This window comes from Triplophysa rosa, linkage group LG2, assembly GCF_024868665.1.
Source record: "Triplophysa rosa linkage group LG2, Trosa_1v2, whole genome shotgun sequence".
Lineage (NCBI taxonomy): Eukaryota > Metazoa > Chordata > Actinopteri > Cypriniformes > Nemacheilidae > Triplophysa > Triplophysa rosa.
The window spans coordinates 26,396,775-26,412,153 of record NC_079891.1 but is presented as its reverse complement, the minus strand read 5'-3'; the positions used below and the strand labels follow the sequence as shown (position 1 = coordinate 26,412,153).

Below are 15,379 nucleotides of genomic sequence, written 5' to 3'. Positions count from 1 at the left end.
AATTTAATTGATTAAATTATTAACAAATACAGTTATTAATATTAAAGTCAATGCTAACATTATTTTGATGTTTTAACTTAACGTGAACCTTCCTTCGGTAAGCAAATTAAAAAAGATCAGTAGCTGCAATTGACAATGTCTCCAAACAAACAAATAAACAAAATCTCAAATGACTCCTATTAATACTTAATGAAGATTGCTTGTGAATTATGGATGGCCATCTGCAATGTTAATGAAACATGCCAGTTCTCTAATAAGTAATCATCAAGATTTTGCGTAACTGATATGGGGACATCATAAGGCTGTAAAACTGCAAAAAAACTAATCTAATTTATGGAGAATTTTTTTAAATCCTCTAGAAGCCCTGACACAGATGCCCTAAAATAAATGGTACACAGGATAACCCCAAACACAACTGTGTTAGCCCATAGAAGCACAAGCATGCCAGATACATTGTTGCTGCCAAATCTGCGTCTACTGGAAAAGAATCTGTGATCGGGACACTAGACACCCTTAGAGCTGAGAGCAGATTTGATAATACAGTACAGTGCATGGAAATGTTGTGGGTCACCTGACAAACCGATCAAGATAAAGCGGCATGGATTTGAGAATGGGGAAACAATGAAACGGAGAGGAGATGCATAATGGTGGGCTCAGCCAAGCTGTCAATCAACTGATGATTGAATCTCATGATCTTCCAAGGAGGCTGATGATGGATTTTTGAGCTTCTTATGACAGGTGAGATGCATAGAGGGTGTAGGAGAGCTGCATGAGAAAGACTGTGAGAGCGTGACTCAAAACACATGCTCACATGAAAACCTTTACTTACTACAATTTGTATTTGGCATACCAACAATCCAAAATATTTCTAGTGCTGTCTATAGAAATAACATATTTATTGTATTAAAATGTTGAATAAATTATTTGGCCGTATAGTCAGCCTGTATCAAGTAATTTATCTTTCACTGAGATAAGAGTATTATCAGTCTAGACTAGTAACATAGTCACAGAACCTCAAGACATGCATGACAATGACAGGCCGGGCCGTGCTGCGGGACTGGACACAGAATTTTAAACAGTATCATCACATCAACAAGAAATAAAGGCTATTTAAGTGCCAAATTAGTGTAATGTAAATGTAGTGTAAACAGAGCAAAGGAGCAGGAGGTTCTAATCTTTACATTAACTGCTGTAGTCTTATACCCTGTTGAAAAGACCAGCTTTTCTGTTCACCCGCGTGTGTTGTGTGTTGTGACTAAACCAACAAGAATTTTTTGGTTTACCAAAAACAGCTTGCTCGTTGACTAGAATTGACAAGAACGGTCAATATTTTACAGAGATTCTTAAAGTATTTAGTATTGCATTTTGCACAAGACAGTTTATCTCCTGTTGGAGTGAGAGTTTCTCTGTGGCTGCTGTGGGTTCCCTGGGAGATGTCCAGGAACAGCTCGACTCCGCGATGCAGGGGGCCTGGTAGTTGTGTGGGTGGAAGAGATGGGATGGGGGTCCTTATTGTGCTGACCCTGTGATGGGTGAACATAGCGACTTTTTTGCCCTTTCTGTCTGTGCTGCTGTGTTTCATTTAAGCTATTGTCGTTTTCATTCATTCCTAAGAAATGGGAGGTAGAGACATTTCAATGGTTGTCTCATAATTTGACACAGAGAGCATTTGCTGTCCAAAAAACATTCATTTTGAAATATTAGTGGAACATTTTCTTTCATTTGTTTTCAAGGATCTGATCGAGTGAAGTGAATGAAGCAGTGAGGTGTTCTCTTTGCTCTCACCCAAATCCGAGTCAGTGTTGCTGTGTTTTCCTACAGCATTCGTCGCCTGCTCCAGTTCACTGGCAGCCTTTAGGGCTGCGAGTTTGTTCTTCTTCTTGTTTTCCTCATTTTGCTGTAAATACAAAAGTCTCAGTCACCTGGAAAAATGACTAGAAACAAACCATGCATAGTATAGCTCAATTGGCAGGAGCTACAGTAGCAACACCAAGGGATGGGCTTGAATTTCAGGAAAGGAAATTTCAGTAGGCCTACTGATAAAAATGTAAGTAGTTATGAATGCATAAATGTATAAACAAAAATAATTTCATTTCAAACATTTAATTACATTGATGATTTTTTTACATTTTAGTCTTAGAGCAATGTTTGTGCTACCACCTAGTGGACAGTTTGTGGTTATGGCATCAAGCCCATAGCCTTGTTAGAGATTGAAACAAATACATTTAGAAGACATCTTCATTTCTAAACTTACTACTTGAAGCTTCTTTTTCAGCTCCATGTTTACCCGTTTGTATGTTTTAGAGGTGGACTGCAGATAATATAATGCGAGACTAAAACGATAGAGAAATATACCATTATCATTATATTCATGCATCATTGTTTTAGTAAAGAAATAGAGCCCAAACATAAACCCTTACACCAACAGAAGAAGGAAAGGCAAAACCAGTCCAGGGTTTGAAGCATAACTGAAAACCATCCCGAACCAAGCTGGGAAGTCTGTCTCCAGAGTTTCTTGAATCACATCAAACATGCGGCTTTTCCCACTACAGAAAGACGAAAAGTAAACACTTACACGTTTAAACTTCATAAATAATTAAATACATTCATGTAAATTCCCTGTTTGCTCTACTTTATTTTATTATATGCTTTAATCGATGTTTAATCCATTCGTATATACAGTATATGTACTAGCTTGTTGCATTTTTGTGCTCATGCAAATACAAATAAAGTTTGATTTCAAAGTGAATAACATTTTACGCTGCTGTACTCTGCTGAACTCTAGTGGTAAGAACGGGCATTAACGTGTTTTATAAAATAAAACATACAAATCTTTTTACACTATGAGTTTTTATGTGACAAAAAGGGCATTTCAAAAGTATCTACATCTTTGAAATACTAGTTATTTTTTCTAGACTATTCTTCCTAATTCAAACAGATCTCAGAACCTGAAGGGTCCGCAGTCAAACGATGGCGGAATGGAGACAATTGTGTATATAGCGGGCAGGGTAGAAAGGAAGAGGATGACCAACAGCATGGCCATGTAAAAGTTATTGGAGCCTGAAGCTTTGAAGACCCGCTCCTGTGGCACATTACAGCACATCACCGCCCAGCACTGCAGGTACATGGACACATGAAGCCGGAATAGATTTAATGCTGGAAGACATGGCGCATAAAATGCCCCCATCCTGATACACACACACACATACATTGGCACTTGTTGATATGAAGATTTTACTTTATTTAAAATGAAAGAAAGGCCAATTAGAAAACTTTTTACCAGATCATCCCCTGATTGAAGATCAGCCCCAGAACATTTCCACTGACGTCAAACTCTGAATAGGATGGCTATTGAAGAAAGCACATCTCAGTAAGAAGTGAGAAAGGATTCAAACAAGTTGCTTCTGTAAGCATTGTGAATACTCACAAAGCCATACTCCAGATCCCAACACCAGCAGTTGTTCAGGAAACGGACCAAAACAGCGCGGAAAAAATCTCCAATAAGCAGAGTGATGTAAGTTGTCATTGTATCAGAAATAATGAGACGGACAAACTCCTGTAGACAGAAAGAAGCTCAAGCGTTTATTTAATTAAATGCAATATAATTTTTCTTCTGTATTTTTATTTTGTGCACACAGTGCTTGTCGATTTCCTCAAAAAATGAAACTGAACTGTAATAACCCCACTTCATCAGTACCTGTCCCACCATTGTCTCCCAGCAAGGTCCTCTGGGAACATCAGCAGGGTGCACTGTGATTGGAGGAGCAGTCGAGTTGTCTGGCACAGTCCCGTTGTACAGGTTAGCCTGCCAGATTGTCATATTCGTCTTTACAATGTCCTCCTCTGCCCTCTTCAAATGATACGAGAAAGGAAGGTTAGAACTAAAAGGATTAATGACCTTGAGGAGAAGCTGATTCATTTGGCACAGATTCTGCGACCCAAGGGAAGATTTTGGCAAGAATAAGCTAGAATGATGGAGATTGTACTAAATGTAAGTGCCTCAGAAAGACCGATTAATGGATTTTGATCGTAGTCTCGAGTTAATACCTTTAGTTGGATTGCATCCATGAGAGCAATGATGAATGTGTAAAGGTTCCCCAAAAAGAGGGCGAAGATGCGCCCCAGCTGCCATTGAAGAGCAATGCGTGGATGATAGTTCTCTAAAGTGCTGATCACATCGAATAACATTGGACAAAACATTCCCAACAGAGACATGACCATGTTCACCTGAGGATATACACATACGAGTATTTATTTATTTGAAGTAAAAATAGTAATATATTTTTAAAGCAGAATAAAACAAGAGCCTCGAATTCAGTTTGTAAAATGTTGTGAGGTTTCATTAAAGAACAAGATGTACATTGTATATTTAACCACTTAATCTGTTGCGTGAATCTAACCTCATTCCTCTCCCACCATCCATATTTCTCCAGTCCCACCAGAGCAAACTTCTGTGACCTGCGCACCACAAAGTAGATCAAGTAGCCACTCCCTGCCAGACAGCAGAGCACCAGGAAGTTGGCCAGCACTCTAAGGAATCTTGTCAGGTGGATGTTGTCGTCTTTTCTGCTCTCTTGGTCCTCCACAATAGCCTCCTGTTAAGGTCATAAATTTATTATAGAGCCGAGAGGGGCTTGGTTAAAGGGGACACATACATTTTTATATTGTATTTTGATTGCTTTCCTTGATATTTGAGTATATGTAGCAATATAATTCATTGAATTGTTTGTTTTTACCAGAAGCAGACTGAGTTCCTTCGTAAGGATACACAGAATGGAACATACAACTAAGAATAGCAAGATTTAACAGGCTTTCCCACATTTAGTTTACATTTTCCCATATTATTACTAGTTCTTCTGCTGTTTAGGAATAGTAATATATATCCTATTTACCATATCACGACTAATGTGTTGTGTGGGCAGTCATGTGTTAACATATTCTTTTTTGTTAGATTGGGGAGGATGTTTCCAATTTTAACTGTACAGTTTGTTTTTATAGTACAGTACACTCTGTTGTGTTAAAAACAACACAGTCTGTCCTTATTATTTAACAAATCCATTTGGAGAGTGTTATTTTTTATTTTCTATGGCTTGCTTAAGACTACTAAAATTAACGTTAGAGCTGTCTAAACTGAAAACTGCTTGCACTGACATATCTTAAAATACATCAGTGCCATTGTTTTGTCTCAAGGTGGACAATTGTAATATTTTCTTGTGATGCGTGTTTGTAAAAACGACTTCTAATATGTTTTAATTTAACTAAGGCCTAATCCTAAAGTGATAGTTCACCCAAAAATGAAAATTCTATCATCATTTACTCACCCTCTTGTCATTTCGAACCTGTATGGCTTTCTTTTGCAGAACACAAAAGAATATATTTTGAAGAATATAGATAACCGAATCCATTGACTTCTATTGTATGGACACAAAACCAATGCAAGTGAATGGCTGTCATCGCTGTTCGGTCAACAACATTTTTCAAAATATCTTCTTTTGTGTTCTGCGGAAGAAAGAAAGTCATACAGGTTTGAAAAAACAAGAGGGAGAATAAATAAAGACAAATTTTTCATTTTGGGGTGAACTATCACTTTGCAGGAAATCGCCCCCTAAAGATAAATGGAAATACATTTAAGGATTTATATTTTTAAAGATTTTCCCACAGAATAGGTCTGGTGTCCTCATGAGGAAAACACCTTAATGCTAGTGGTGATGGAAGCAAACTTGTTGTCTGCCGTCTCAGGGTTTCCGATGAGGTAGTCCCAACTAGTAAACGCCTTCCAGCTGAAATTAAAGATGGTGTCATCGCCGCCACCTTCTTCGTTGGCGTTGCGTGCCATACTGTTGGATACAAGTGAGAAAATTATCGGTGCGTTGTCTATAGACTTATAAGTGGTCAACCAGAGGTGGACAGTACTTCAGTCTTTTCACTCTTTTCAAGTATCTGTACTGTAAAAATTGTACTTCACTACATTATAAAGCATATATCATACTTTTCTTAATCCATTTCATAAATACATGTCATTTTTTACCTGTCAAAAAAATCGACATTAAAAATCTAGTACTTTCTTAAGTATTATTACTATAATTTTGGTAAAAATTTTAGATCAAAAATCCACTTGTATTTATGAAATGTAGTGGAGTAAAAAGTATGATATATGCTTTACAAAGTAGTCTTATGTAGTCTTTTCCAAAATAAAAGCACTACAGATACTTAAAAATATAAAAACACATAAAAATAAAAATACTTAAATACTGTCCACCTCACCAATCAACACAAATGTTTATGATATGGACTTTAAAAATACTTAAAAAGCAAAGCATGTCACAAGACAAAAGGATGTCATCACTTACGTCCTGATTACCACCATGTAGCTGTATGCCACTGTGCCCACCCCTACCAGGAAGTATGAGAGGGGCATGCGGAATTTGAGCCACCCAATGGCCCGCTGGTTGTTGTAGTAACCATAGAAAAGGACAGAATACTTAGCATAGCCCTTAAAAGAAAGAAATATAGTTTTACTTAATAAACTATGGTGGAAGACCAATGAGGTACTGTATTTGGTATTAATTATAAAGTATATCAAATATTTACTCCAAAGTCCCATAAGACTGCAAAATTCATAGCACTGGCCTCTTCCTCTCTGGGTACTGTTTTTCTGGGTAAAGTGCCATATGGTTTCCCCATTAGAGCCTTGAAGGTGAAAAAGATTCAATATCTATGTGTTTCATTGTTTGTCGTACTGAGAGCATAGTTGCGCATACATACAGATATACAGGTATATTATGTAACTAAAATGACTAAATATTATTTTAACATTGGCGGGACCCAACATATTTCTCACCTCTGGTACCATCACCAGCCCAAACGTCAATCCAAATAAAATCATGTTGATGCCATACATCCACCTCAGAAATATGAAGTAAGAAGCAACTGATGATCCAAAATGGCCTGTAGAGAGATATAAAGGGAGTTAAAACTTTAAAACCTTGATTTAAGTGGAAAAAAAAACCCGTTCAAATGCAGAGAGGTCACACTTTCTATTTCCTTTATCTTCATCTCCCACGGGATACAGGCTGTCTTGAAGTTCTCAAAGTCACGCTGAAACTTCATCCATTTCTGGAAATTGGAGCAAAAAAGCTCAGGCTGCAGGAGATATTCAGCTTTGTCAGTTTTATAATAATAATCACACTCGACTCCTCACCTTCATCATTACGACCTTGTAGGCATAGAGCTTCCTGCCTTTGCCCTTCCCCAGAGCACCTTCATATTTCTCCAAAAATTCTTGTGACTCCCTGAGACCAAGCAAAACTCATTGGCATTATAAAAACACACCAAATGTTGTCAATTCTATACACTCACGTTTATGTTTATTGGGTGTCTATGTAAACATGCCATTCAGTGTTACGTAATTGATGTAGGACTGTGCTTTAGTGTATGTGCGCATTTTGCATAAGGGCACATTTCCTGTTACGTGAGCGGATGATCCGCTTATTAATCACGTGCAGCAGCTTGTCATGCAGTATAAAGTTTGTGATGATGTACGTTTTAATAATGCGTATATGTTGATGACAACTACGTGATCCTTTTTAGTGTTAAGCACTTTGTGTTTTGGGCTTTAGATAGATAGATGTCTGCTAATGTCTGTACAGATTACCATGTTAATCTATTATCAAGGCTTTTTTACTCATAATGTCTGCAGGTTATCATATTAATATATTCTCAAGTCTATTGTACTGATGAATTTCCTAGGTCATGATGCTAGCACTTTGTAGCTCATTGTATTGTTGATCACCTGCTATAAAATAAGAGCGGGTCTGTTTTTTCGGCACCTGCTTAAAGACCTGCTGACTGAATACTCCAGAGCTCTGTTTCATTTTTTTAATATTTTCCGACTGAACAACTGAAGGACTGAACAGAAACTACCTCAGATGCACACAAGTGTATGTGGTCATATACTGCAAATTAAAGGCAAAGAAACGTATGATGACTCTGACTGGAGTTCTGTGGCGGACAATAACATCCACAACTGGCATTCAGTGGGGCAATCCCCAACACCAACATGTGTAAAAACAGCAGTAGTATATACAGCACCTGAGAATGATTAATTTTTTCTTCATGGGCCAGGGTTTTCCTCTCAGGGTGGCCATTAGCTTTTTCTTTTCCTCCATAGCTTCTTTCAACATTTCCAGCTCCTCTGGAGTCAGAGAACTCAAAACTCCTACTGCTTTGTCATCCCTCGACTCTAAGTCAGATTCTGAATCAGATTTGGACTCAGGCTCTGAGCTATATTGGAAACATGAATGCATGTACAGGAGGAGTCAATTATTAACTTATTTCCAGGTTTAAATCAAACAAAACCACAGTTTTTTAAGCTTTTTTGACAGAACTGTTTCTACAGGTTGTATGTGAGGTTTTGGTTTGTTAAGATGATAACAGTAACTTACATAGTCTCAAGCTTCTTTCTGTTCTTTGTTTTTTCCTTTGTAGGCACATCATTACAATCTCTAGGTTTCATTTTTCCATGATTTCTATCCACATCCTCCGTTTTAACGCTCTTCTTTTTGTTTTTCTTCCCACCTTGTTCCTTCTCGTCCTCCAGCTTTGATGTCTTGGTTCTTTCATTTTTTACGTTCTTCTCTTTGCTACATTCTTCCTCAACCACCTCTTCATCAGCATTGTTTCTTTTACGCCTTTTTTCGTGTGTCTTACTCCCTCTTCTCTCTCTTGCTGTTTTTTGGTGTTTATCATGTTTCTTCTCTCTTTTATCCGAGTTTTTCGTCACTGCTGATCTCTTCTCTGAAGCTGTTCTTCCGCTGATCTTACCGTTTCTCTCTCTCCTTCTTTTGCCCTCCTGCTTCACCTGCTGCTCCTTCTCTCCTTCAGAATGATCCTCCACTCCCACATAGTACAGGTTGAATTCATTGTCATTACCTGTAATATAAACCATAAACGATGTTTATATTTACAACCATTTTATGGGCTGGGCAAAAATACATCAAAATGTATTTTAAAATAAAATACCAAATACCTTACTTTTAAGTGTATCAAAATAAACTACAAAATACAGCGGCCACACCATGTATCAAAATAAACTACAGTATTTTTGTATTTTAAAAATACTACAAAGTACTTTTACAAGGGAGCATGAAATTTCTTCACAAACCCTGCATAAACAGGCCTATTTGATCTATCCCTTCACGATTACACGGATTCTGTTGATTAAGTAAACAATGTTTGATAGCAACAGCTTTTCTCTGCCCAAGTCATGCAATAAATCGGACATATGCAACCAGTTAACAGATCAAATATTCACATATACCTGGCTGTTATCTCCCAGATGAAGGTTAGTTTTAAAGTTACCAAAAAGTTTTAAAGATAGCTTAATGTTTTACAGTTAGCAAATTACTTGTAATTGTATCCTAATTTAGTTATTTGGTGTTTGGTAACAAAGGGCCTTCTGTGCATCAGCAACACTGACTTAATGACAAACAAGTCATTCATAAGAAGTCAACTGATGGCAACTGTATTCATAGCAACTAGTTTCTCAATAATTAACCATTTGATTGTTAATCATGAATAATAATAAACATATAATAATTTATTATGTGACAGGCAGTCGTTCATGCAATGGTATGCAAAATCATGCTGAATTAAGGTACAATATTCAACAAGCATATTTATTCAGCAAATATTTATGTATCAATCATTGGGAGCTGAAAATAAACATTGAAGCAAAAATTATATTTAACATTTTTAAATGTAGCCAGAAATATAATCTAGAAGTATCAACAGAATTTCTCAAGGAGTACTAATCCAATTCTAAGCATACAACAGAGAATACAACAGAGTAGGTATTCCAAAACATTTAACAAAGGTCTAACAGAGACAGTTAAACTTATGTGTGAATGTGGGGGCTCGTATGTATCTGTGTCTTACAGCGGCTCACAGTAAATGATGCTGCTCCAAGCAAGTTTACACCATTACACTAATATAGTGGCATTAGAATGTAATGTTGTACAACACTGAAATGCGTTATTATTATTTTCCATGCACAACCGACGAACATAACATAGACTGAAAGTAGCAAGCTAAATGGGGCTGTTGCTCGGTATAATAGTATTTAGCCTAGGCTACTAACACGAAGACCAAAACTTAACATAAACTCTTAAAAATTAAAGCAATTTATGCGATAGATGGAAATCTTGCAGCCTGCACATTTCTTACATTGAACACCTTCTTCCAATTTTATGTTCCGCTCTAAACAACAAGTCCGGGCAAACTACCGAGTAGGCACCAATCAGAGGCCGCATTTTTATGATGTCATCTCGTAGACTTCTTACAAAGTATTTTGCAGTATTTTGAAACTACAAAAATACAAACACTGAAGTATTTTGATACCAAATATGAAGCTATTGTCATCAACCCAATCAAATACAAATTACAAAATACTATTTTGTATTTAAAATACGTATTTTAAATACATGTATCATAAATACTGTAAATACTGCCCAGCCCTTTGTATGGCCACTTACAAATGAAGAACATCACAAGCAATTTATCATACAAAAGCAAACAATATTAATAGTGCTGCAATCCCATAGACAGACAGATAGATAGATAGATAGATAGATAGATAGATAGATAGATAGATAGATAGATAGATAGATAGACAGACAGACAGACAGACAGACAGACAGACAGACAGACAGACAACCTTCTTACCTTCATCCACCTCAATGCTAACTGCAAGACCACACAAAAGAAAAGCAAAAGTTAAAGAAATGATACATAAGTCAAGAAGATATTGTCTGTTCTGAATAGTCAGGCTTGAAGGGTTACCAGCAGCTGTTTAGCGTCCGATGTACTGTTTGTGACCACAGTGTAACCAGACCGGTAACTGCTGACTGGGTCATTACATGCTTAGTTGTGTTGTACAATAGACACAATGGTGCTTTTTGTCATTAGTGTCAGTGCAAACTGCCCTCCCGTAAGGGTCAAAGTGCAAAAGAATGAAGGCGATGTTCAACAGTGCAAACGCACTCAAAGTTCATGTTTTCTGCCTATAACCACCTCGGTATGGCCGGCTCCACGGGGGGCCAGGTGAGCTTTGCCCACCCTATCAGAAGCTTAGCCCACCCTGCCTCCACTCAGAGCACCCTGTGAAAAAACTGCTCCATTGCAGTGAAGTGAACGGAGTTGGTGCGACTCTGCGTCCACCCTGCCCCCACACCACTTAACAGCCAATCACAAAATTAATGCGATATTCAAGTCGGCTCCAGATATTTTTTTCACTTTTTTTGGGTGAGACAGTCTTACTCTTAGCTCATTCATATATCTAAATATATAGTTACCACCCTCCCCCCCAGTTAGTTAGTTAAATGCAATTTCCTAAAAACAATTTAGCCATATACCCCCTCATACACTGCTTTGCACAAATATTGTGTTCCATTACAACTTTTAACAATTATTAAAATAATTAAAAATAATAATTCCAATTCCTAACAATATTAAATGATGCGAAGTTGGTTGTCGATTGCAGTCGACATGATGAAGAAGGTATGATAAGCACATCCAAGTAAACTTGGATAGCAAAAGTTAATGGCACACAAAAAAGGCAGGAATCATATTTACCATCACTTTCAGAGGTGATAAGTTTCTGCCGTGGCATCTTCCTCCAGAGCGTTCTTCGCTCTGGACATGTGTATGACCTTGCATGTGTCCATGCATGCATGCATGTGTGTGCGTGTGCTAATGATGCAGTAGTGAACCATGCCATGGCTGAACAGAGCGGGCGATGACTACTGTGCATGAAGAGTTCACTCTTTACTACCATTCAGCGACCTTGTCCAGGAACAATAACTCACCGAAACTCTAGAGCCTCTCAATTTCACCCCTTTTAATTATTCATTGGAGTTATGACTCTTTTTTTATTTTAAAAAGAAGTGGGGTCACGCAGCACCAAGCCAAAATAGAAGAATGATGGTCTAATGACTGAGTGTAGAAAGAGAGAGAATGTATAATTAGTTCCGCATGGTAACCAGGTTTAATATGTGCTTTCACTTTCTGTGCAAATGTCAATCCAGATCATGGCACAATCATCATTAAACAGCACAAAGATGTTACTGGAATGACATTCACATAGTTAAATGCATTTTAAGCAGGGTTTAGTGAAAATTCACAGTACCTGGGAAATGTTTCTTTATTTGTTTTTGCTGGGCCTCCCTTTTCACTGGGTCCAATGAATATGAAACAATCTAACACAGAGGTCCATAGTGGTCCTTCTCACCAAAGGGGTGATAACACTGATCTATATAATTTTACTCCTAAATGAATGTTACATCTAAATGAAATAATATTGATATAATTTAACACCACATTAACACTGTCACATTCAACAAAGACTAAAATCAGAAAGCATCTTCAGAAATATTAAAGGGATAATAAAAATTAATTACCATAACATAAATTACTTAGACCTGAGGAGTGGTTTAACCTTCTTGTTAAGGCTTTAGGTCACTAAAGAAAATTGAAAGAATCATTATATTTTATGCATTAAATGATTTGCATTGCACAATTTGACCACCTGATGTCACTAAATTACAAGTTTTTAAACTGTTCTGTTAAAATGGTGTCCCATGACCACAACTGTCCTCTCCTACGATCAAATTAATGTCTCCAGACTTCTCCACTCGTGCCGTTATAATGTAAAAAATAGGTTATCACAAATAGTAATATGTTAGTTTGCTAATATACTACAAACAATATATGAATAACATGGCTGCCAACGTTTTGGGGAATAATGTGTATAATAAACACATTTCTGACTTAAAGGTACAGTTTGTAACAATTTTGCAGTAAAATATCCAAAAACCACTAGGCTAGTGTTATATATTTTGTTCAGCTGAGTACTTACAATATCTCAAATGTTTCCAACTACTTGTAAATCGTGAGAAAATCACCATTCTAAACAGTAGCTGCGTTTACATGGACCAATGTAATCTGATTAAAAACCCAATCTGAACGAAAACGCTCCATATAAACACGTCAATCAGATTAAAAATGCCCAATCCGATTGAAATTTTAGTCGGATTGTAAGGGGTGGTTTATCCCGTTTGTAATCCGCTTGATAGGACATGTATACACTTGATCAGATTGAAAACCGAAGTAGGAAATTGTGCGCATGTGCAAAGACGACGCTGGCTCGTACAGACGTAAGGGCGTATGACGCACGGAACGGGGCAGCTGCTGCTAAAGAAACCAAAAACCACAAATCTGCCAAAGCGGTACACATTTCCATATGCTTGTCATCTGTAAATGAACATATTAATGTTTCTATGCATTTAAAATGTCTTAACTGTTTCCCTGGAGTGAGTTTTTAACCACAATTTCTCAGTTCCTTTTTAAAACACGATACATTTGCAGATGTACAAACATCCTGTAGGCTAAAATATCTCATCATAAAATTTCATTTATATGCGTAGTAGGCTACCGAACATTTCTTTTATTTATCGTATACTTGCATGTGCTTTGGAAGGATTAACTGTTTTTACCATGGTAAATTGCTGTAACGACCTTGCTCCATTGATATGTAGAGATTATTTCGCGTTTATGAATTGTACATTACTGTATTATGCTGGTGTCTGTGACATAAAATAAACACATCTGTGCTTACAACATTGTTTGAGGAGCCGTTTTGTTAATATTATAATGATACCTGCGTCCACCGCGCCCGTCTCTGTTTATATCGTTAATGCTGATATACGAATCCGCATATCATCACTTCAAAAGTTCGGTATTAGCTGTTGTTGCTAAACATTTATTTAATTATTGTTTGCCTGCAGACGCTCTGGTGGGTCTTGGTAGTTTCGTCATGGTAAAACCGCATCGGGTGTGCTCGTACTTTGGCACGAGACATTACTCTGCCTTTATAAACTGTACATTTTTTTCGTGCCGTTTATAAAATAAAATATACACAAGATGTGCTTTAAAACACTGTTTTAGTGGGTATTTAGGTGAACACTTGTGCAGTGTGCGCATGTCAGCAGATTATATCGGATTTGAAGCTCGTCATGTAAACACGCACATATCAGATCACTTAATTTACCTTTCATGTAAACACTACATTCAGATTGCACAATCTGATTAAATTCAATCCGATGTGTCCATGTAAACGCAGCTAGTGACAGCGGGCTGTGCAGTCGGCTGTCAATGGCATCATATCCGCGTTCCCCTTTGTTACCGCCTTTACTGACGTAGAAACCATGATAACAGTGTCATGGACAAATGCGGAAGTAGTGTCTAGCAAGCCACTAGCTTGTTTCCTGCAGTCACTTATTTATGGACCACAATTATACGCAACATTTATTAAACTTTATTACTTTACCTCATCCGCTAACATGATTTCTCGTCCTGTCTGATTGATGGCCATCAGCAGTGGAGTTGATGACAACAGATCCCATCATTCCATGCTCCTTCAAAGCGTCATCAAGCTACGGCATTGTTGTTGTTTTGATTGTGCGCCCTCTAGCGGCGGTTTTTACAAGCTTTAAGTCTTAACATTAAGCCTTATGTAATTTTTTTAGAAGTTACCGCCATTGCGCCTACTGTCGTTTCTAGACACTATAAATAGCTGACGTCGACATGGTTGTATTGGCTGAGCGAGAGAGCGTCTCCCAGGGAACAGGGTCTGTTGGCAGCCAAGGTCGGTGGGTCGGATCTATGCTCTCCGCTCGGCGGTTTTTTGTTTACAATTGTTTATTAGAAAATGCAAAAAGGTTTTTGTGAGGGTTTGCTTGAGTTTCAAACGAGAGAATAAACAATTCTCTCTCTTTCAATACAAATTTGACAGTTTGGATTGATTTGTCCTCAGTGTGTACTAGGGGGCCGACTGCATAAACTGCTTAGACTAGGTTTACAAGATAGATAGTCATCTAATTTTTTCTTCAGGACTGGTTATAACTAAGTTACATAAAAGGCAGATTGGTTTTATACAAATCTGAAAAGCAAGACTGATTAACATAAGTCCTAACTAACTTTATCGCTAGTGTTTCCATAGAAGTGAATCAAAGCTGGACATCGGCTGCATCCAAATACTGTACCCCCACTTGTGGTCTTTGCACTTGACCACTTGACTACTTTCATGACGTATTTCCTGTTTTTGGCCCAAGTGTTCTAGTGGGCGTGAAGATCCCAAGTGAGCATGTACAGTTTCTAACCCATTGGGACACACTTCGCAAGTGCAAACATGTAACGTTAAATAATGTGGTGTTTTTAATTATGTGATAAAAAGCAGTTTTACAAAATATATAACTCTGAAGTTCCAATAAAATGTGCAACATTATATTTTACTACAAAATTATATGTAATATCTAATTATACA

At 37.4% G+C, this 15,379-nt stretch overlaps 1 protein-coding gene across 2 annotated transcripts; it reads right to left on the bottom strand.

The window, feature by feature from the left end:
• Positions 1-58: 58 nt before the first annotated feature.
• Positions 59-13,869, bottom strand: tmc1 (transmembrane channel-like 1). Of its 2 annotated transcripts, XM_057356870.1 has the most exons (20): positions 12,914-13,868; positions 10,723-10,743; positions 8,445-8,931; positions 8,092-8,283; positions 7,202-7,292; positions 7,035-7,116; positions 6,842-6,948; positions 6,592-6,690; positions 6,351-6,493; positions 5,693-5,837; positions 4,401-4,595; positions 4,048-4,227; positions 3,698-3,850; positions 3,428-3,556; positions 3,281-3,348; positions 2,949-3,188; positions 2,421-2,546; positions 2,255-2,333; positions 1,786-1,897; positions 59-1,609 (listed from the first exon to the last, which is right to left on the bottom strand). In XM_057356870.1, the coding sequence occupies exons 1-20, from the start codon at positions 12,960-12,962 to the stop codon at positions 1,380-1,382; spliced, it is 2,928 nt and encodes a 975-aa protein (XP_057212853.1). In that variant the 5' UTR covers positions 12,963-13,868; the 3' UTR covers positions 59-1,379. The 2 variants fall into 2 exon arrangements, 1 of the variants encoding a protein (XP_057212853.1); XR_008964676.1 differs by lacking the exon at positions 2,255-2,333 and having other exon boundaries at positions 1,496-1,609; positions 12,914-13,869.
• Between the last annotated feature and the right edge of the window lie 1,510 nt (positions 13,870-15,379).